Source organism: Lissotriton helveticus, chromosome 1_1 (genome assembly GCF_964261635.1).
Source record: "Lissotriton helveticus chromosome 1_1, aLisHel1.1, whole genome shotgun sequence".
NCBI classification, from domain to species: Eukaryota; Metazoa; Chordata; class Amphibia; order Caudata; family Salamandridae; genus Lissotriton; species Lissotriton helveticus.
In genome coordinates this window covers 1868565595-1868588444 of record NC_136057.1, presented here as the reverse complement: position 1 = coordinate 1868588444, position 22850 = coordinate 1868565595, and the positions used below count along the sequence as shown (strand labels likewise).

Sequence of the window (22850 nt, the reverse complement as noted above, 5' to 3'; positions counted from 1 at the left end):
ATTCATACGACCGACCACCAGAAGGAGATTAACGATAATTTCATACATTTCTCTACATAAAGTACGCCTGGTGGCTAAATGTTGACCCTGGGACCCTGGTTCTGATCCCGGCTTGCCTACTTGTCTTGAGCGTACCTTGCCGTCCTCTGCAAATTAAGCACCTTGTGACAGATTTACAAGCCCCATGCGCCAATTTTGCGTCACTTTTCCCATGTTAAAAGTGACGCAAAAGTGGCGCAAGGGGCTTGTAAATCTGCCCCCTTGTGCTTAGTTCCTCCCAACCCCGAGAGTGGTAACAAACTGAGAAAGCATTGATGTTAAGTCCCATTTATAAATAGAATATAAATTTTAATTTAAAAAAAGTATGACCCTTGGCCTTACCGTTCAGGTGGATGGCAGACTGGCTCCCGGGAGTTTGTGCCCACCTCCCAGTGCCGGCGCTTCTTGTCTGCACCGGGGGATTCTTTATCCGGTTTGCGCGGACACCCTGTCTATGGGGTACTTAAATCTCCTCTGACCAAGGCGGAGAGCCAATGGGGGCACTGGGTGTTCCCTTGGCTGCCAGCGAGCTCACTCGCCCCTTGGTGTCAGCTACCCAGCCCCTCCTTGGTCGGAGAATCCGCCCCCCTACACCCACCCCTCCCGTCTATGCTCCCAAAAGCACAAAAATGCAGGGACTTGCTCTGTTTTAGGAAAAAAAAGGAGATAAACGTTGATCCAAGTTTTTTTTCTGTTTTTTTGCTACAACGATGTTTTAAAACGTGAGAAGCTGACCGGAGCATATGTCCAGGTATGTACCATTTGCGTGTGGTGGGGGGGCCTTGGGGGGGGGGGGGGGGGGGGAGTTAAGAGTGGCTCTTCAGAGGTAGTATCGAGAGAAAACAAGATGGACATTTACTAGAGGTCTGAAAGAAAGGGAGCATTAAAGTGGGGAGAGAAGATAGAACGACCTCGTTCAACGTGGGGGTTTGTGAGGTGAGCTTAAAGGATGAGGGAGCGTGAAGATAAAAAAAAAACTTGCGGGAAAAAAAATGTAAAAGAAAATACGAGAAGGGATGGCATGAACGGGAGAAGGGGGAGTCAATTGTAAAGAAAAAGACGCGAGAAGAAGAAAGGATGAGAACGGAAAGAAGAGGGGAAGGGCGGGAAACGGCAGATGAATCCAAATAGATGGCTAAGGTGAAAGATGTATGTATAGCATGTATGTATAGCATATTTGTTAAGCGCGACTATCACCCGGCGGGTATCCTGGCGCTGGTAGATAGTTTTATGAAAGAAGAAGAAACGTGGAAACTAGGGTTGGTGAAAATAATTGGTACAGTAGGGAAGTGGGTTGAGCGCCAGTTATGCAATCTGCGAACAACCTGCCCAGTGCCGGCTCGAATCAGCTTGGCCGGCTCAGACGTCGATGCTTCCGAGGTCGATGAACTGAGCTGATTCAATATTGCGCATGTTAAAAAAGTAGCACCGACCACGAGACGCTCTCCAGCAGGCAGACATTAGTACATGATGTGACGTAGGGACATATAAAGAAAGAGAACTGGAGTGGAGGAATTTAGGGAGAAGTTGCCTGTGCACTGCTTGGCTTTTTCCAGCTTCAGCGTCGTCCCCGGGAAGAATTATGTGTGGGGGAGACCTGCTTCTGTCTCTAAATGATACAGTGGAACGTCGTCTACCGTCCGTGGCAGTTACACCTCGGCTGAGCTACATGTACCACCTGTTCCTCGTGTGGTCTGGTATACATGCTTGTACCTGTGCCTGCCTGCTGAGTAAAGCCATATTTCAACTAACGAGCCGTCAGAGGGTGCCTGTGCTTCCTACTTGCCAACATGCATCATTAGGTGTTCCTATTGCACGTCACACCCCGCACGTTCCACGTGCGCAGTGATGGACCAGGGCGAAGAGGCGCACACTGGTCCTCCTTCCGCCCACCAGAAACGGAGGCACCTATGCACCATGTTGCAAAGGTACCTGTGTTGTAGGCAGGTTTGTTTTTGTGCAAGAAGGGCCAACGTCCTGCACAAAAACAATCATGAGAGGCTTTTTTCTCCGTCTATGTGTGGTTCACAATGCAGTACAAACAGAAGGCCGAAAAAACGAGAAGAAATAAACATATTTCTCCTGGTTGCGCCTCCCCTGGGGAGGCATATCTTTTTGCCGCATTCCCAGGTATACCAGGTTTGGTAAATATGGGAAGGCATAAAAAACCATGGCAGTTGCCTGGGAAAGCACACTGCAACCCCCATGGAACACGTTGTTAAGGATGTCTCCCGTTGAGGCTTTAAATATGTAAATAAAGAGGTACATGTTATTGGCAGTATTGTAAGTGAGCGCGGGTTTGTTTAGGGCAGTTTCTGGTGGGCGGAAGGAGGACCAGTGTGCGCCTCTTCGCCCTGGTCCATCACTGCGCACGTGGAACGTGCCGGATGTGACGTGCAATAGGAACACCTAATGATGCATGTGGGAAACATCCTTAACAACGCGGTCAGTACACCGCAATGCTGTTACATCTCGGTCGTTACAACGACCGCATGTAACAACGCTATGCCATTACAACGCAAGTCTTTACATCGACTTGCGCTAGATGGCGTGCTAACATTAAAAATGGTGTAGTTTACTATCCCAACACCTTCCCTACTGATAAGTGGACTGGAGTTGGAATAGTAAATTACACTTTTTTAATGTTAGCACGCCACCTAGTGCAAGTCGATGTAAAGACGTGCGTTGTAAAGGCATAGCGTGGTAACATGCAGCCGTTGTAACAACTGCGATGTAACAGCACACGTTGTAATAACACGCGTTGTTACATCATACATCCGACTCAACAAGTGAAGGTTTAGAAAGGTCGCAATCGTAATATCTTTAAAGAACTGCTTGATTTGTGGTTGGGTGGGGCCCACCGGCACATGTTTGGAGAGGAACACTCACTTTTCTCCATCGGACTTTCACACAGCAAGAAAGTGAAAAACACCCAAGAGGGCAAATAGGAGGAAGAGAAAGATGAAAAAAACGTGACATACGGAGAGAGCAGGAACCTGCAAGGGTGAGATAAAGGAACGGGGACTGTCTGGTGGACAAGTAAAGAGGCCTGAGGTGGAATGAAACAGCTTTAGTACTCAGCACACTGGCATTCAATAGCACCAGCCATAGGCTTCTGAGCAAAGCATTGCACCCCTGCACTTATTCTTTTACAAATGAAGCACTGCTTAAAAGATTATTGTTTTGAATGCATGGCACCATCATAACTCACTTATTCAAATATTAATGCTTCCGGCAAAATCCCACATTGCCCCAGTTCAGGAAGGACATCAAGACCTGGCTCTTCAGATGACCCTAGCACTCGAAGGAGCCACCCCCTCCCACCAACGCCTTGGGACCCTAACGGGTGAGTAGTTGTGCTTTACCAACACAGATTGATTAACCCTTTAGGTGCTCATGACGGTCACGGTGGGCGTGTGCGCACGACGGCAAGGGGCCGTCCCAACCTCGCCCAAGAATGGAATGTCCAGCACCGCGGCTCAATTTGCGCTGCAGCCAAGGTGTTAATGCCTGAAAGAGCAAGGGTAACTAAAAGACAGCTAGAGTATTCAACACTGCAAGGGAGATGTTGTGACCTTCACCAGGGATGCAGACCTGGATTGGCCTGTTGGGCACTCTGGTGCTGTCAGGGAGGACCACTTGAACGGCCAGTGTATGGCCCGGTTTCTTGGTCCCATCACGATTCACAGAACCCCCCAAAAAATGGCCCACACTTGCCCTTTCAAGCCATCTCCTCTAGAAGTGCCAGAGAGCCCCATGTGGCAGATCAACACTGCCAAGATGGTAGGGGGACAATAGCCTCAATGTAATGCTAGTAGAAGTCCAGACTCTCTACACTACTTAGGCAGCTAGATTTTCCATGGCCCAATGCCCCCCTTCAACCTGAGACAGTGCATTTTAGAATGTTTTTGTGGACCTGTGCAAGGCATATTTTTAGGCCCCCTATTCGGAACAAGGTTGAATGTATTGTCCATTTTCCACTAATTCAAGCCCCCATGATTGCAAAAAAGTAATGTTTTCTTCATTAAGAAACAGGGGCACGCAAAAACAGACAAAGGCTCAATCTGTCTAGCGTGCTTCAGCAAAACAAAGACCAAAATAAGGCCTAACCAATCATTGACAAGGCCACTTTTTTTCACTTTTGGCTCTACATGTTTATCTTTTTATGTGGATTTCAGAGTCTATATTTCCAAGAAAATGAGGGACTCTGGGCCAATTTGACTACGTCCAGCATACAGGCTCAAACGCAATGCAAAACAGAGTGGTATGCCGCTCCTACTGCGTGGTACATGTAGATGTATATGAAGAGAGCACAGGTGTGCTCACATATAGAAGGAGAAAGATATCCTCCTTTCGGAAAGAGACCCTCACACACCCAGTCAGCTAGGTGTCTTGCTTCATCATTGGGTCTGCTCCTCGTCGGGTCGGCGCTGCAATACCCGATCGGCACCCATGATGGGGCCTTTTAGCGGAGATCTTTTTTCCTGGCAGTTGGGTGCAGTGCGTGTGAGGGCCCTAGTGAGTATAGGTGTGAAAATTGTGAGGCTAAAACAGGAATTAGAGGTCCACTCAGAACAACAACAATGTGCGCACCCCTGCCCTAAGGTTACAGGGTACCGCGCTTCGAAATTAGGCCAACATGTTTCTTGCCCTACGTCAAGTAGGGTAAACAACGTTTACCACGAATCTTTTACAACGCGGTACCTTTACCACGCGGCCGTTACAACGCAAGTCGTTACCACGACTTGCGCTGGAGGGCGCTGTGGGATAAGGAATTTTATAAATTTATATTCCAACACCTTCCCTAGTATCCACGGGGACTGGTGTTGGAATATAAAATTATAAAAATCCTAAATCCGCGCCCTCCAACGCAAGTCGTGGTAACGACTTGCGTTGTAGCGGCCGCGTTGTAAAGGTATGCGTTGTTACAACCTGCGTTGTAACAACGTACATCCGTCAAGTAGACAGCAATTCTTCAGGGCCAATGTAAGGTCTATCTACACTTTTTGGTGGTGGTCTAACGTAATAAAAATAATAGGTGACCACCCATACAGCACCCTAAAAAGTGGTACCTTTAGATCTACAACATCACCCAAGTAGGGTCAGCAATGGATCACTGAAATATTATCGACGGTCACATTATCGACTAGCAATAATATCGTTGAATAATTATCGACTACAAAAATATCGACTTTGTATACTTATTACACAAAATACAAAAATATCGACTAAAAAATATCGAGTATTTAGAATATCGAGTACATAAATATCGTCTTATTAAATATCGACTACTAATATATCGTTGTTCATGAAATTACACCTAACACTACAAAAATATCGACTACTAAAATATAGAGTACAAAAATATCATTTCTAAACAAATATCGAGTTATTTTTTGTACCCTTTCATGTCTAAAATACCATATTAATGGTCTATAAAAGTCATTGCTCTATACAAAAAACATTGTACATATAATACCTGTTACTTTTATAACATTACTATTTATCATCATTGCTATACATTATATTAAATGCGTTCTATCATTTTAAAAAGAATCCTTACATGTAACTAAAATTTTCATAATATTTTTACACTTACACATCTATTTTATTTAACAACTAACCTGCTTTAATGCGGAAAACACCACATACCACCATTCTCACATCAACAAACACACCAATTAACATAAAAAAAATAAAACTAGCCTATACAATCCTTCCTTTCATCCTACAACCAATCAAATCCAAGCACACAAAATACACATACTATAAAAGAGATAAATGCATTCTACCATTTGCTGCTGCTAACTCCATAGAAAGAAGATGCCAACACTCTGAAGATTTTGTTCCTGAACAAACATCTTTAAAGATCCAGCTCACTAGCTAATCATTCAAGTAAGTTACATTCCATTATTTAACAATGTAAATTAGTAGTCTATTATTTTACTTATATCTCCTAACTCTTCCACTTATTTAATTTTTATCTCCTCCTACTTTTCTGATAGAAAGTACTACAAAAAAATTCCTAATACATGCTCCTATTTCTTCCCCTGCAAAATAAGATTGTAAGTATATATTAATGGTCTGTTATACAACAACAGCTGTTTTTAAACAGTATTTCACAAGATTCATACTTAATTTAAAACATTTTATTCACAGATATTCAGCGATTTTCCGATTTCAACACTACAAATGTATAGAACTACACTAATTAAACATGTAAGTATATATGTTTTTGTTAGTAAACAACCAATATTTAAAATGCTAATTTCTAAACAACATATCTTGCATATTACATCTTCCCTACAGATCCAATAAAAACATCCTACATCAACTATACCAAAAGACAAGACTACCCTTGTAAAAAATGTAAGTATACTTCAATTTGTCTAAAACTTCCAATAAAAACAAGAACTATGTTCTTAACACCATGTTATGTATTTTATATTTCCTCTACAGATATTGTGAATACATCATACATCTATTCTACCTACAGCAAAGAAAAATACATATTTAGAAGTTAGTATACTTTTAAATATTTCCAATTTCCCTACGCTTCAAATTTTTTTTATCATATGTGACATGTATTTATTCTATCTTCTCTACAGATCTAAACTTTACTACCTTGATGTACTCCACCAAATACTACAACTCAACTATTTAAACAAGTATATGTAATGTTCACATCAAATGTAGTACTAAGCAAATTAAAAAACTGCTTTTTCCTAGGAAAAACGTTTGTTATGTATAAACATTAACTTAGCATTTCTATATTTTCATACCAACAGTAAATAAAGAAATACATACAAGAAAGTCCTTCAAAATACAGTTCTGCATTTGTGATTACTACTTTTAGTAAACGTAAGTATAAATACAACATTAATTATGTTAGCACCACTAAGTGAAATATATGTTATTTGATTTTGTTTCTTTCTACTCTTTCCTAGAACAAGTAAAACAAAATGACAGAAGGTGCAGAATTTGTTATGTCACAGAAAAATAAATTACTGTTATGTTATATGGGTTATGTTTATAGCCAGGAAAGACAAAGTGGTAGAAAAGTTTTCTGGAAATGTACAAAATATTACTCAAACAAATGTTATGGAAGGGCTACTACAGAGGAAACTAATGTGCTATTTACCAGGGAACACAATCATCCCCCCAATGTCACAGAAATTGAAATAAGAGATGCTTTAGAAAGTATAAAGACTGCTAGCACACAAAGTGATAGACCAACAACACAAATCCTTAAAGAGGAACTGTTAAAAGTCCCAGCCCATGCTTCAGGTCAACTACCCTTTATTGACTCCCTAAAACGCACAATTGCATACACTAAAAGACGCACTTCCACAACCCCACCCAACCCTACTACTTTTGAGGAAATTATTATTTCACCAGAAATGTCCATCACACACAATAAAGACAAATTTATCCTTTTTGACAATGAAAGCAGTACAAACAGAATCATAATGTTTGCAACTGCAAGTAATTTAAGAAAAATCCAACAGTGTCCCCAATGGATGATGGATGGAACATTTAAACCATGCCCAAAACCTTTTTATCAACTATATTCCATCCACGGGTTATACCATAACTATAACATCCCTTTCATTTACTGTTTGCTACCAAACAAACAGCAAAACACTTACACAGAAATATTAAATGTTCTCAAAAATGAAATCAATAATTATTTTCCAGAAAAAATAATTATTGATTTCGAATTAGCTATGATTAATAGCATTTTGAAATTATTTCCCCACACAGCAATCCAGGGTTGCTACTATCATTTCAATCAGAGCATATGGAGACATCTCCAAAAATCAACTTTAAGTATTTTGTACTCAACAGATAGCACCTTTGCCTATCAAATTAAAAAATGTATAGCACTGGCCTACGTTCCTGTTACCGATGTAGCGGAACACTATAATTTATTAATTGACAGCACATATTACAAGAGGAATGAAGATAAACTAACCCCATTACTGGATTATTTCGAAGATACTTGGGTGGGAAGGTTGCACAGATCTGGACATCGACGCCAACCCAAATTCCAAATCCCTTGGTGGAATGTCTATCTTAGTACTTTAAACCAAGAGTCTAAAACCAACAACAGTGTAGAAGGGTGGCATAATGCTTTCCAAGCTACCACAAGCAGAACAAGACCCACATTCCATAACCTACTAGAAGCTTTGATAAAAGAACAAAGCTATCAAGAACTAAGAATGGAACAATCTGTGACCCAAATTGGTCCAAAACTAAGTAAACAAACTAAACAAATGTTCCGACTACTGCAAAGTCAAGTCACACTATACCCTACAACTAGAGGATTAGAATATCTGGCAATAATAGCTAAAACCCTACTATAAAAATATCGACTAAATATACTAATATCTTCTTACAATAATGATACATATAACAATCATAAACATTTCTAAACAATTATAAATAAGACATATTTGTTTTACAAACTTATCAAAATTTTGCACATTATTTCTGAACAAATATGCAATATTTATAATTACATCACACATACACATTACATAAAGATCGACATTTCCCACCCAATAAATATAAATATAAAAATAATTACAATTTCTGTAGATGAAAGAGACGTAATGAAGCAAAATACAATCCATACAATCCATTACAAAGTACGAAAAATCCAAAATGGGAAACCATCAAAAACCCGAAAATTATGTAAAAATAAAATAAACGCTGCAGGAAATCCCGAAAACAGTAGTGTGGACACTTTAGTATTTAAAGTGATATACACACAACTTTAAAAAAAATGGTGACGCATACCAATGTATCAATCCAATACAAAACCCTCAAAAATCCCGAAAAAAGGTTAAAATTATTAAAATCCGCTCCTGGCAAACACGAAAAATAGGAGATACACGTAAAAATATAACCATAATAAGTCATACATTAGTATCTCCGAAAAAAAACACGCTTCCTTCCATGTAGTTTTCATGCGAGGAACCGGAACCTGTAAAAAAACATACATAACGAAACCCACCCACAAATAGCCCATAAAATTTGTAAATACACTCACAATTAACATTAACCATGTAAGAAGACATTTCCTAACAATTCAAATAACACTAGAACTAAAACATACACGACGCATCTATAACGACGACATTACACCTAAACGCTACATTAACAAATCATACATACACACAAAAACACTACACAGTTCGAATATACCCTCAAACATTACCACTCAGTCATAAATGGTATATAAAATTTACCTTACCTCTCTCCACACGAAGCAACTCCCAACCGCGAGCTTCTCCAGTCTTGAATGAAGCGCAATAACCTTACGCGGTAAAAAAGTAGTCCCCTTAAACCAATTTTGAAAAGGTATCATAGAAAATACAATGTTATAGTATAAAAATATAATACATACACATTGTTATTGTAACAAATTAATAAAGTAGACTCATTATAATTTAAACTGTTAAAAAAATTTACATTTCTTTAATATTAATTAATATATATGAATTAATATATATTATTAATATTAAATAATTATGTAACACTTGAAATGATATATGTAAAAAATTTATTTTTGTGTACATTTATAGGAATACGTTTCTGTTTGTTTATAACTAAACATTATTAATTGTTTTGTAAATAATTAATAATAATAAATAATATAACTTATTTATTATTAATATTATAAAAATGATAACCATTTACTATATAAATAATGCCCTTAAATAATGTATTTTTATTTCTCTGAATGTATGTATTTCTGAAAAGAAAAGATAAATGTTTAAGTTTATTAATTAATAATAATAATAATAAATATATTTGTTATTATTTTTATTAATTAACATTTTTTTATAATAATGTCTAAGTATTATAAAAGTATATAATTGCATAAATAATCTTTTACCAATACCAGATATTATTATTAAACATATTATTCCCCTTTACAGTTATAAAGTTAACAACATATATTTATATGTATAATTTAAAAACAACATTGTCAGAAATATGTGAAAAAAATGTCTTAATTAGTATTTCCATATCTTGAGCAAATATAATAATTGTCATGTTACTTTATAAAAATGTATATATTAAAATTAAATATTTAATAATATTAATATATAATATTAACATTATTAAATATAAATGGAACAAACAGAAAAATAACTTGAATTGTATTTATTTCAATATAAATACTTGTTACAGAAAGTGATTGATAATAATATTTTGTTTTGACATAAAAAATGTTGTGAAAAAATTTTGTGTGACAAATTAAAACATGTACATAAATGATAATGTGTTATTCTGCAAATACAACATTTCCAAAAATGTTTATGTTATATTTGATAGTGATTGTATTGTATTACACATGAAAAAATTGGAAAATTGTAATAAAGTTTTTTGAAAACATCCATTTTGCATTGTCTTGTAATATAATAACACACTAATGTAAAATTATATGCAAATGTGCTGGACACTGACCAATTAATAATTTCTATTCCTACTCCAGTCAAAGTATTATCAGAGAAGTTGCTGGACACTGACCAATTATTATTTACTATTCCTACTCAAGTGAAAGTAATATGTGGAAAGGTGCTGAAGACTGACCATGTATAAATTAGAATAGCTACTTTAGTATAATGTTATAGTGTAAAATTTGTCAAATATTTATATATATTTTATAAATATTATTAACATATATTAGTAGTATATTTTTTGCTGAGTATTTCAAAAAACTATTATTAGCATAAAAATGAGCAACATTTTTTCACAAAAATCTTTCAATTATTTGTAATATTTATAAAAAACATTCTCACACTTTATGTACACAAAACAGACCCTGAACCCTAAAAATACCACTTTACCCTAAAACTGAAAAGTGTCCATGAACTCAAAAATATACTCCTTTACCCAAGAACTGGAAACTGACCCTGAACCCTAAAAATACCCCTTTACCCAAAAACTAACCCTGGGCGAAGAACTACGCTCCGTTCGCGGAGCTTGCGGAGTTTCGGCAGCTCCGCGTTCCGCGGAGAACGCGTAGCTGTCGATAACTCCGCGATCCGGTGCGTAGCGTAGTTCTCGCGCGCTGAATAACATTATCGCGTGCGCGGCAATGGCTTACCTTCGTTCTGCGTTCGTTTTTTCCTGGTCGCTTGTGCCACCATGTTTGGAAACACTCTCGCACAGTCCCGTGCGACTGTGCGAACGCGATAACGTCATTTTGATGCGAGATAGCGTCATAAGGACGCGCGAGGATGCTTTTTGGTAAGATCGAGTTGCCGAACACGCAGAAACTGCATTCTTGCACAGAATAACTCGCGAGCATGTTAAAACCATAATAAATTACCATTTTGGTTAGGAAAAAAAAGGCAAAAAACCTTAAAGTTGTACCTTTGGCTTTATTTTTAGGGGGGAAGGACCCCTCTTTTTGTTTCTACTCTTGTTTTGCAGAGTAAGGAGGAAGGGCTCTTGAGTTTACAACTTCCTGTTCCTGTCCACCAGGCTCCTCCCAGTGCTTTGTCCATGTGGTGCTCACTTTCCTTTGGATTTTGAGCTGGAAGGATCACTTTCTGTCTGTGTTGGCTGCATTACTGATTTACCTTGGATTTAATGAGGACTTTTTGAATTGGAATTCTCTTTTTCAAGTAAGTTTGTGTAATGTATGAGTGATGTAGACTTGTGCTTGTTTGATTTGATTTTTTTTTAACAACAGTATTCAATCCTGGAATTAAATTATTGATGGAGGCCTGTACTTTCATGAGGTCCCAAATTGTAAATTTTTTCTAACATTGCATTTTGTGGAATTTAAAATGTTTCTAATTTTTAAGCCAATATGTGACCCTAGTAGCTAGTACCCCATGTAGTTAGTGTGTAGGCATGCATGAGTTCATTTTATTAACTTTCTGTGGTTGGCCTGGCCATGTGTTGGCGGCCATTTAATGTTTCCAGCCACTTTGCTCTTGCCATAGGCCTCCAACCTTGTGGCCTACTCTGGCAGTAGGCCATAGGTACTACTCATAGGGTCATGAAAGTTAATCAACTGTTTTTGTGGTGTACCCTTAATGTGAAAAACATGGATGGCTTGGATTGATATAGAAAATCTTATTTTTATGTGTGGGGTATTTCTGGTTTTGGGTGTGTTTAAACTTTAAATACTCTGTCAATTTCTGCCATTAGGTAACCCTAGGAATACAGCTTGGGTAGTTTTGGTAACTTCGCACCATGTGAGCACGTGAACTTACATTTTTTGTCGTGTTCGCGCACTCAATGTACTTGCTCGGGAACGCGAACACGACTTTTTATTCCGTTCGCGCTGCCGAACATGCCGATTTAGCATTCTCGCGGACAATATGTCCCGAGTTGCATAAAAGTTTCTCAAAAATGTTGCAGGTCTTTCTTGTGCACCTAAAAATTCCTCATTTATGTTATGTTCTCATTTTGGTAGTACTTTTCTCTTTTTGGAGCATGGACCACTTCCATTTTCTCTCCTCTGTTATTTTTTTTTTTTTTTTGGGGTGGGGTGACCAATTTGGGCGGTGGTGTGGTGTGTCCATTTTCTGAAGCAAAGCATTGTCCCTTTGCCATAGGCATTATTGTCTGTCTTCTCTTTCTTGTCATGTTGTTGTTGGTGGCCAGGCCATGTGGTGGCGGCCATTTTGTGTATGCTTCCTTTGTGATTTATTTTGCCATGTTGTTGTTGGTGGCCAGGCCATGTGGTGGAGGCCATTTTGTAAAGTTGTCCATGTTGTTGTTGGTGGCCAGGCCCTATGGTGGTGATCTTTTTGTGTATGCTTCCTTTGTGATTTATTTTGCCATGTTGTTGTTGGTGGCCAGGCCATGTGGTGGAGGCCATTTTGTAAAGTTGTCCATGTTGTTGTTGGTGGCCAGGCCCTATGGTGGTGATCTTTTTGTGTATGCTTCCTTTGTGATTTATTTTGCCATGTTGTTGTTGGTGGCCAGGCCATGTGGTGGAGGCCATTTTGTATATACATCCTTTGTGATTTTGCCATGTTGTTGTTGGTGGCCAGGCCATGTGGTGGCGGCCATTTTGTGTATGCTTCCTTTGTGATATATTTTGCCATGTTGTTGTTGGTGGCCAGGCCATGTGGTGGAGGCCATTTTGTATCTACATCCTTTGTGATTTTGCCATGTTGTTGTTGGTGGCCAGGCCATGTGGTGGCGGCCATTTTGTGTATGCTTCCTTTGTGATATATTTTGCCATGTTGTTGTTGGTGGCCAGGCCCTATGTCGGCGGCCATTTTGTGTGTCCTTCCTTTGTGCTTTTGCCATAGGCATAGGCCTCCAACCTTGTGGCCTACTCTGGCAGTAGGCCATAGGTACTACTCATAGGGTCATGAAAGTTAATCAACTGTTTTTGTGGTGTACCCTTAAATGTGAAAATCATGGATGGCTTGGATTGATATAGAAAATCTTATTTTTATGTGTGGGGTATTTCTGGTTTTGGGTGTGTTTAAACTTTAAATACTCTGTCAATTTCTGCCATTAGGTAACCCTAGGAATACAGCTTGGGTAGTTTTGGTAACTTCGCACCATGTGAGCACGTGAACTTACATTTTTTGTCGTGTTCGCGCATTCAATGTACTTGCTCGGGAACGCGAACACGACTTTTTATTCCGTTCGCGCTGCCGAACATGCCGATTTAGCATTCTCGCGGACAATATGTCCCGAGTTGCATAAAAGTTTCTCAAAAATGTTGCAGGTCTTTCTTGTGCACCCAAAAAAACAGAATTTGTCATTTGGTTGTTGTTTTGGGAGCCTGGGCAGGGGTTTCTTTGTATGTGTTTTTGCGGTGTTATGTTTACAACCTCTGTCTTAGCCATGGGCTATTTATTCCTTGCACATTAACCTGTCATGTGCAGCAGGCATCCTCGTTTTTCTGTCCATATTGGTATCTATAGGCCTGCTTCACTTTATTGGTTCTTTCTGGACTTCATGTGGCCTTTGAGCTGTGGTGCTGCTGGACTGGTATTATTAGTCTTCTGTTTTGTCTTTTATACATTGACCTGTGTGTCTTTCAATTGTTCATGTTGCCTTACTGCTTGTTTGACTGATGTTGTTCTGCCTTCTTTACTTGTAGGTGCACAAAAAAGACTGAGGAGGTGCTGGTTGTTTTTTCATCCATCGCTCGTTCTACCGCCAGACGGACGTCCTTCAGTTGGACGCCACGTGTGGTGTGTGACTCATCTGACCAGACATCTCTGCAATTTGTGCTGCTGTGAGCTGACTGACATCAGAAGAAGATGGGCCCTAAGAAAGCTACCAGGTCCTCCACCACAAAGAAAGTTGCTGCGAAGAAGGAACAGCAGAAGGAAGTGTCACTTAAGTCTGGTATGGACCCCAAAACCTTTTTTGGCACCCCAAAAGGTACGCCTGCAGCAGCGGGGTCTGGGGTGCAAGCTGGGACCAGCACATCTGCATTAGTGGGGGCAAGCCAGCATCCCAGGGCCAAGCACATGATGAGGGTCGAAGAGGTAGCCAGCCTTCTGCTTGCGAGCAGTGATACTGAGCCAGAACTAAACTTATCGCTGTCTCAAAGTAATACACAATCCACGCAAGATGGAAGTGCTCAACAACCACCGCCAGCAGTAGATGTTCAACAACCACAACCACCGCCCGCAATAGGAGTTGTTCACCCACAACCACAACCACTTCCCGCAACAGTTGTTGAACAACCACAACCACCGCCCGCAACAGTTGTTGTTGAAAAACCCCAGCCCGCAATAGTACTTCCTCAAGAACAACAACCACCATCTCCACACCAAATAGTAGTAGTTGTTCCTCCCGAAGTCGGGGCAGTTCAGGAAGTAGAGCCTCCTTCCGAGCAAGAAGAAGAGGAAGCCACTTCTGTAGGTGATCTATTTCCTTCGAATTCACCAAGGGAAAGGAGGGTTAGTGCATCGAGTTCTTCGCAAAGCATCCCTTCCGATGACCTTGATACGGATTGGCAGCCACAACTATCTGCGCATTCAAAGGAGAGACATCCCAAGAAGACCATGCTAGGAAAAAGGAAGTTTCCAGGCAGGCTTGAACTTATGGAGGTCGATGTAGGTGAGCAGGATACTGCTGGTGATAAAGACGGGTCTGACACTGTCATCATCACAAGCGTTATTCCTGGTGCAGAGGATGTAGAGACAAACATTTTCACCCTATCCAGAAATGCTGCAATGACTGATGAGCAGGTACCACGCATAACTCCTACACACTCAACACCCACAGTAACACCAGCTCCAATTTTTTCAACAGCGAAGGCCCGGCAGCATCCGACATCCAGCAGAAGCGCCACTTCAACAGAAGGAGGTAGTGGCAGTACTAGGACTGAGCTGTCCCATAGTCAAATTCCACAATCCTCCAGTCCATCCGGCATTGGCAGTGGGTCCTCCTCTTCCTATGGCAGGAGACAAAAGTTTACCTCCCCAGTGTGGGACTTCTTTACGGTTCACCCAGTTCAGGAGAACATTGCTGTATGCACCATTTGTCATGCCAATGTTAGTCGTGGTAAGCTTGGTACAAACTATGGGACTGGAGGCCAAACGACCCATTTGAAAAAAACACACGTGATCAGTTGGGAGAACCACCTTGCAAGCTTAAAAAATGTTAGCACTCGTGTTGGTGGGGATACAGTGGTACAAGGTCCACTCATGGTTGATCAGGAGGTAGAAGAAGAGGGAGACGATGACCTTCTATCTAGGAGTGGTACACAATCGACCCCTGTCGCCAGCACTGGAGTGGTAAAGACCACATCCTCCGCATCTGCAACTTCTCAGTGGCACCAGAGTCAGCTGGAAACACCAAGGAGTGCAAAGTCTGCGATGCAAGGTGGTCCGTCTAGCACAACTCAAAGACATGCAAAGCAGCTTACCATTCCTAGCATGTTAAGGCAGGAGGGAAAGTACGAGCGGAACCACCCAGTAGCACGTTTATACAATGCCAAACTTGCGAAAATGTTAGCACTGGACCTTCTCCCATTTTCATTTGTTGAGGCTGTTGGATTTCTGGAATTAGTGGCAACCCTCTGCCCAAAATGGAACGTTCCCAGTCGCTACTATTTTGCCCGAGTGGCTGTTCCAGCACTACACCACGATGTGCTGGAATTGATTGGGAAAGCCTTACAACAGAGTGTTGTCCATTGTATCCACCTGACAACAGACATGTGGAGCAGTTGCGATGCTACAGATTTCATGTGCATCACCGCACACTGGATCTCTTTTGCAGGTGTTAAAGACAAGTTAACTTCAGGCCTCCGTGACGTTGCTGGAATTTTTAATGATACGCGCAGACATGCAACTATAGCCATGTTTGGTATGGACAAAAGTCATACTGCTGAAAACATTTTGTCTGACTTTAATGACAAGGTCTTTGAATGGCTGAAACCAAGAGGCCTTAAGATTGGTTTTGTTTCCACCGACAATGGCAGTAATGTAGTGAAGGCAATGAGAGAAGGACATTATTTCAGGGTACCCTGTTTGGCACACTGCATAAACTTAGTCGTGCAAGACTTTCTGAAAAATGAAGCCAAAGTCAGCAACATAATGGCCATCTGCAGAAGAATATGCACGCACTTTAACCATTCTTTCAAAGGACGGAAGCTGCTACGGGTCATTCAGCAAGAGCATAGGTTGCCAGTCAAAGCACTGATACAGGAGGTCCCAACACGTTGGAACTCAACTTATTTCATGCTTGAGCGTCTCTTTGAGCAGTACATCCCACTGAATGCTTATGTCATGTCAAGAAGATTAGGGGATCCTACTGTTAATCTTAAAGCCCTGACCATTGAGATGTGGCAGTGGGACCTCATTAAATGCATCACAGAGATGCTACAACCCTTTGAGGTCTTCACACGTGCAGTTAGCAGGGAGGACTGTACTATGGGCCAAGCCATCCCATTGTTGTACATGCTTGAGCAACAGGTGAAGGAGGTCTGTGAAACATACGAAGGTGACGAACAAAAAGTTGATGCATATACCTTAGCCAAGGGCTTAGTCAACCGCTTGTGTGAAAATGTAAGGCTCAACAATATTGTGTCAGGTGAACATTACATAACTGCAACAATCTTGGATCCACGGTACAAATTATTTGTCAGCAGTAACGAAGTAATTCCATTTTCAGATGAGGATGTTGACAAGTACAAAACTTCCATAGCTGCGGAAGCTAATGAGTTAGAAACTGAACGGCTGTTACTTAAAGGCCTGCCACTGCCAGCCCAGGCCAGTCCAAGTACTCCTGACGCAAGTTCTTCACAGCGTGAGAGCAGTGCGTCTGCTTTCCAGCAGGCACCAACAGTACCAAAAGCAGCACCTACACGATCTGATTCAGCAGACCCAACCAAAAGCATAACTGCTTTTTTTATACAGAAAGGGATGGGTAAGTCCGTTGCTGTTGCAAAGGGAAAAGAGGACCAGCAAAGCCGAGCACCAATGAACATTGAGCGGATGGTTCAGGCCTATCTGGATGACACAACAGAGGTGTTCATGGAGCAAAGCCCATTGGTCTATTGGTATGAAAGAAGGAGACAGTGGCCAGTGCTGAGCAGGCTGGCGATAAAGTATCTGGCTTGTCCTGTAGCCAGTGTCTCCTCTGAGCGGGTTTTCAGTGCTGCTGGTGCCATTGTCACATCGAAAAGGACTAGTCTCTCCCCCAAAAGCGTGGAGCGGCTGACAATGATAAAAATGAATCAACGCTTCATACCACCAGACTATCAAGTACGTGAATCACCGCCGGATGAAGAAAGCGAGTGTGAAGAAGACGTCCTCACTACTGGGTTACATGACCTACTTCTGTCTGAACGCACAGAGTTTGAGGACGAGCTCCTCTTCCCTGACAACTAGGACAGGTATGTTAAAGGAATGATGCAATGCATTGCATAGGATTGTTTAGCCGACTCTGAGCAAATGTGCATGGAATTAAAGTATGCTAGTAGTAACTTCAGACTCACGTGATGGGCAATTTTCCCATGTTATTTAATAATATAAATTATTTATGCACTTGTGACCCTACTACTACAGGTGCAGTCAGTACTTAATTTATCGTTCGTAGTGCATGTTCATGTTGCACAACGTACATTATTTGGTGAAACAGTCCCCCCTCCACCCCCCCAACAAACACAAATGAACTTCAAATGTTTTCTTGTGAAAATAATATCTTTGTTTTATTTTTATATTTTAATAATGATAATAGAAAAATAAAATATATAACAAATGTAACCCCGTGACCCAGAGCTGTCCCTCCCTACCCTCCCCTAACCCCAACCAAATTTCAACCCAAATGTACACCCCAACTCCCACATCCCACCCACCAACAAAAGGATTAAAAAAGGGGCAAAAAACAGGGTCCATTTCAAAGCCGGCGGGCTTTCAGGTGTTTGTCCACCAGTATTTTGACACGCTCCTCTAGACCGTCCTCCTGCTTCTTCCGCTCCTCCTCCAACTTCGCTACCCGGCGGAGAATCTTTGCTTTGAAAGCACGGCACCTACACTTGCATGCATGTGGTTGTTGTTGTTGTTGTGGGGGGGCCGCCGAAGATGTAACAATGCGGCGGCGGGCGGCTGCCTGACCACGGCGACGTAGTCCTGCAGGCTTGGGGCCCGGGGCATTGGAAGAGGCAGCAGCTGCTGCCGCCGCCTCCTCCTCCTCCTCCTCGGCCTGATCCACCAGCCGGCGGTAGGCCTCTACAATTGCCTGCAGTTTCCGCTGCCGGGCCCGGACTGCCAACTCCTTCCTGGTTGGTTTTTGGGAAGGAGTAACTATAAAGAAAGAAACAGAATTGTTAATCCAAACTCCCCGCAAATCAAGAACACAACATTGATTCAACACATAGTGGGCGGCACAGTAGCACTAGCAAGCAAGCTGAGTACCAGAAATAGTGTTGCGTCTATCTTGAACATTCTACAGCCTCTATTAATTTTTCGGACTTTTTGTCACGGCTTTATGTCTGCCCTATTAGCATGGGTGTACTTCAACGGTCACACACATTAGAACGAACACCTGTCTTTTACATATCTCCTTTTGTTCCGGGAAGGCGGGAACACTCTCAAAGTAACATTAATTAACAGGGGGCAGCTAGTAGCACATGTCTAGTAAAGACTATAATACTTTATACCGCGCAACAAACCTTATTTGGTTTGTGTTTCACCAGCAACGACCCATGCACCCAGTCGTCCCCTCCTTCCCTTGCCTTTGGGTTTGCCCAAAACACCGCAGCTGCTGAGACTATCCACTAACCACCGGTATTGGGTGTGTCTCCCAACCACGCTGGCAGCTGTGTTTTCCCCTTTACATGCTTTAACAACAACCCATGCATCCGACTGCTATCAGGCACTTGCATTACTGTAGTGGTAATGCTTAGCATGCTAATGACAAGTAAAGGTAACATATATTTTCCAGTAGAGTACAGTGAGAAAGTTTTCCCCTCCCACCAAGTAATGCAGATCACTATTGAATGTAACTTACCATCGCCCGCCGCTATTGGCTCCCCCCCCACTGCTGCTGGTGTAGGTGCCTCTGTTCCTCCTGTCCCCGCCGGGAGCGCTGAAGCAGCGCCGCTGTCCCCGTCGGCACTGGTCGATGGTAAGGGTTCTGCACCTATAAAAATAAGTACGCCTTTTTAGATGGATGCACAGCCCCCTTTGTACTTGTTCACCAAGAATGGAGTTCTTCAAAACAGTTAAGTCCAACGTACGTAATCAGTATGAGTCCACATTGCATAGTACAGCAGAGTCACTACACATATTATTAGCATTCATTGTTATGGTATGGTACCCAAGCTCATCTCATCTGTCCTGCTACTCTAGTCCTTGGAAATTGGAAGTGAACTATGTAACCTTTGTACATCAATGTATCCAGTTTTGCGCATGTGTTAACTCGCAGCTTGTTGCGCAGTACGAGAAGACGCTCTGGGGCAACACATCATTGTTCAATGCATACACCTGAAGAGGTGGGAAAGTAAAAGGGCCCGTATTTAAGTTTTCTATGTGGATTGTGGGATACAGTTTGCTTACAGGTTACACAACTTCTTTTTAGCATGGCTGCATAAAACTGGCATAAATGTATTTAATACTGTCTAACGTGCACCACTTTTGTCATTATTTTTCGGCAGGTGAGAAGATTGCCTTCTACGAAGCGGACATTTCCATAGCTTACAAAAAAAGAGGAATATCTGACCAGTATACGTTGGTGAGAGGTCTCCGATAGTTGCCACATTTCCCTATTGTGCACTAGTAGCTGTACAAATGTTGATTACTTTATTATGCCTGTTTTAACTCTGGATTTTTTCTGGTGGGCCCTTCAACGTATTGGACGGAAGCACTTAAAAACATTGATGTTACTTACTTACTTCTAACAAAATAAAGCTTTTGAATGACCACTTTGACTCTGAAGTTTATTTTCAGTGTCTGTTGTCTTAGAGACTCACACGAGTGAGTGAGCAAAAGGGGGTTTCTTAGGTAACGGTTTGTGTCCTAAAAGCATTCGGCATCTTGGTATTGGGGTTCAGGAGTGTGATTTGAACAATAGACCAATGACTCAGGCCATATAGGCTGACGTTCAGTGAATTGTGCGTTCCTCAGAGTTCTGTGACTGAGGTGTAAGTAAGGTCCAACCTGCCTATCAGTACCAACAACATCCAATTTTCGTGTGCATAGTTACATAGTTGTGTAATATGTATATAACTCCATAGGAGATAGAAGAATACCCACAAGACTAGTAGTGGTATACTAACGTTTACAAAAATACTAGACAAACATCATTCTGGATGCCTACTTGGTTGCTGTCAATTGACAAAGCACTGCAGACACATTACAGAGGAAAAAACAAGCACTGTTGGACTTACTGGGGACAGCAGCAGGATCCTCAGTAGAGGAGCTCTGTGTAACTGGTGGTTCACCCGCCGACTCGGTCCCTGTATTCTGCTTGCCCCTGGATTCTGTGGTTCATGTAAAAATTTAAATAATAAACATAGATAAATACATTGAGTGATGTGAAACATAGACATAATTGCAAATCACACTGCTACAGTGGAACAGAGCCGGAGGCAACAAATCCATGCCAGGGGCCGCAACGCAAATATGTATCCATCCTTAGAGTATTATTACATTAAGGATATCTATTGGTGCGGTGGCCCCTGAAGTTTGGTGCCCCTGTGCAGTTGCACAGCTTGCACATGCCCCCTAGAGCCGGCCCTGGCTGAGGTAAGAAGAACAAAGTAACGTTAGCATTCTTTGCAAGAAAAGGATTCCATTCATGCAGAAGAGAAGGCCGTGAAAAAAATGCTACAATATGCAAACAACGTACAATTAATAATTATCCATCCACCGCTATTTCACTGACGGACAAAGGAAGGACAAGACTCTATTAATAGCATTAACTAACTCCAGTTCTCAGCAATAAAGAAAATCTCACATCAATAAACAGCAACAGCTAGCGCCAAGTTGAAACAACACGCAAGAGCCAGTGAAGAAGAAGAACACTGTCATACAATGACAGTAGATATACCGGAATACATCGCAAATGTAACTAGGGGCAACAGTCATCGCGTTACTTATTCAGCCAATATTTACAAAGATACAATAACAATATTTAGACAACTATATATCTATATATGTATATATATATATATATATATAATCTATATGTATATAATATATATATATATATATATATATATATATATATATATATATATATATATATATATATATACACACTTTATTTTTGGGGTAGCCACTCACCAAGACCCACAACCTCCACACCAAGCAGGTCCAACAGGTCCTGCTCCCGGTCCAAAATGTCGGCCCAGCGGTGGGACAGCTGATGGTGGGTACGCCGGATACCGGAGCAGCGGAAGACTGCACGGCGCACCTTCGCCCACCGCCGGAGACGCTCTTCAATGTGCTGGTATCCGGAGCCGGGCCTGCCGCCTGCTGCCAAAGTCAAGAGGAGGTGACGTTGGATAAAAAAGACCAGGGCGGCCAACTCCTCCTCCCCAAAAAGTTGGCGGGGCGTCACTCCTGCCGGGCGCATTCTGCCGCAAGGCAGCCTGGTTTTTTTAGGCACAGCCGCCTTGCCCTTTGAGCCGCCGATTCTGCTGGCACCCTTCACCATGGTTCTGGGTGGAGGGGAGAAGGAAAGTTGAAGACAAAAAGGTTAGGGGAAGAAAGAAGAAAGATAAAAGAAGGAAGTAATATAAAACAAGAGAAAAGTTGCAAAAAAAGTGGTAAAAGTAAAAATAAAATGAGAAATATAAACCTAGGCACAGACAGAAATAGGTAAGAAGTAAAGAAAGTTAGAAAAACTGAGGGAAAAGACCAGGATGGAAGAGATAGGAGTGAGATGCTGAAGTAGGCCCAAAACCATAGCCAGAGTGTGAAATCGAAGATGGCTCTGCCCGTCGCGACCGCCGCTGTAAGTTCGCGCGATATTTGACGCGATCACGCACTTTGGCAGTGCGAACGAGAAGATGAGTTCCCGAACATGTCTAACACAACGCGAACACGTTACTTGTGACCCGGAACCGGAAATAAGGGAACGCAAGCGGGCGGGACAAACCTCATTGAGTAACTTAGCGCGCTAGCTATCGCGAGCATGCAGGCAGCGCCCCGAACACGCGCACCGCGCTCCCGAAGACGAAAAACGGCGCGCGAACGGGTCTAGCAACCTACTACGCATGTCCGCGGAGCTACACGTAGCTCGCGGAGTGCAAGTGCGTCTTCGCGTAGCTTCGCGGAGTGCGGCTACGCGAACTACGCCCAGGGTTACCAAAAACTGAAAACTGACCCTGAACCCAAAAAATTCTCCTT

General features: G+C 41.7%; 2 protein-coding genes across 2 annotated transcripts in view; one reads left to right on the top strand and one right to left on the bottom strand.

Annotated features, from left to right (window-relative positions):
* Positions 1 to 524, bottom strand: part of TNN (tenascin N) — a 181234-nt gene extending 180710 nt beyond the window's left edge. Inside the window, exon 1 of the mRNA XM_078641976.1 lies at positions 382 to 524. The gene's annotated coding sequence lies outside the window, so the exon portion shown is untranslated. The remainder of the gene's footprint in view (positions 1 to 381) is intronic.
* A 15110-nt stretch (positions 525 to 15634) lies between these two features.
* Positions 15635 to 20417, top strand: LOC144754301 (zinc finger BED domain-containing protein 4-like). The gene is made up of 2 exons (XM_078641964.1): positions 15635 to 17890; positions 20153 to 20417. Exon 1 carries the CDS (start codon positions 15699 to 15701, stop codon positions 17883 to 17885), a length of 2187 nt encoding a protein of 728 aa, XP_078498090.1. The 5' UTR covers positions 15635 to 15698; the 3' UTR covers positions 17886 to 17890; positions 20153 to 20417.
* Positions 20418 to 22850: the final 2433 nt, after the last annotated feature.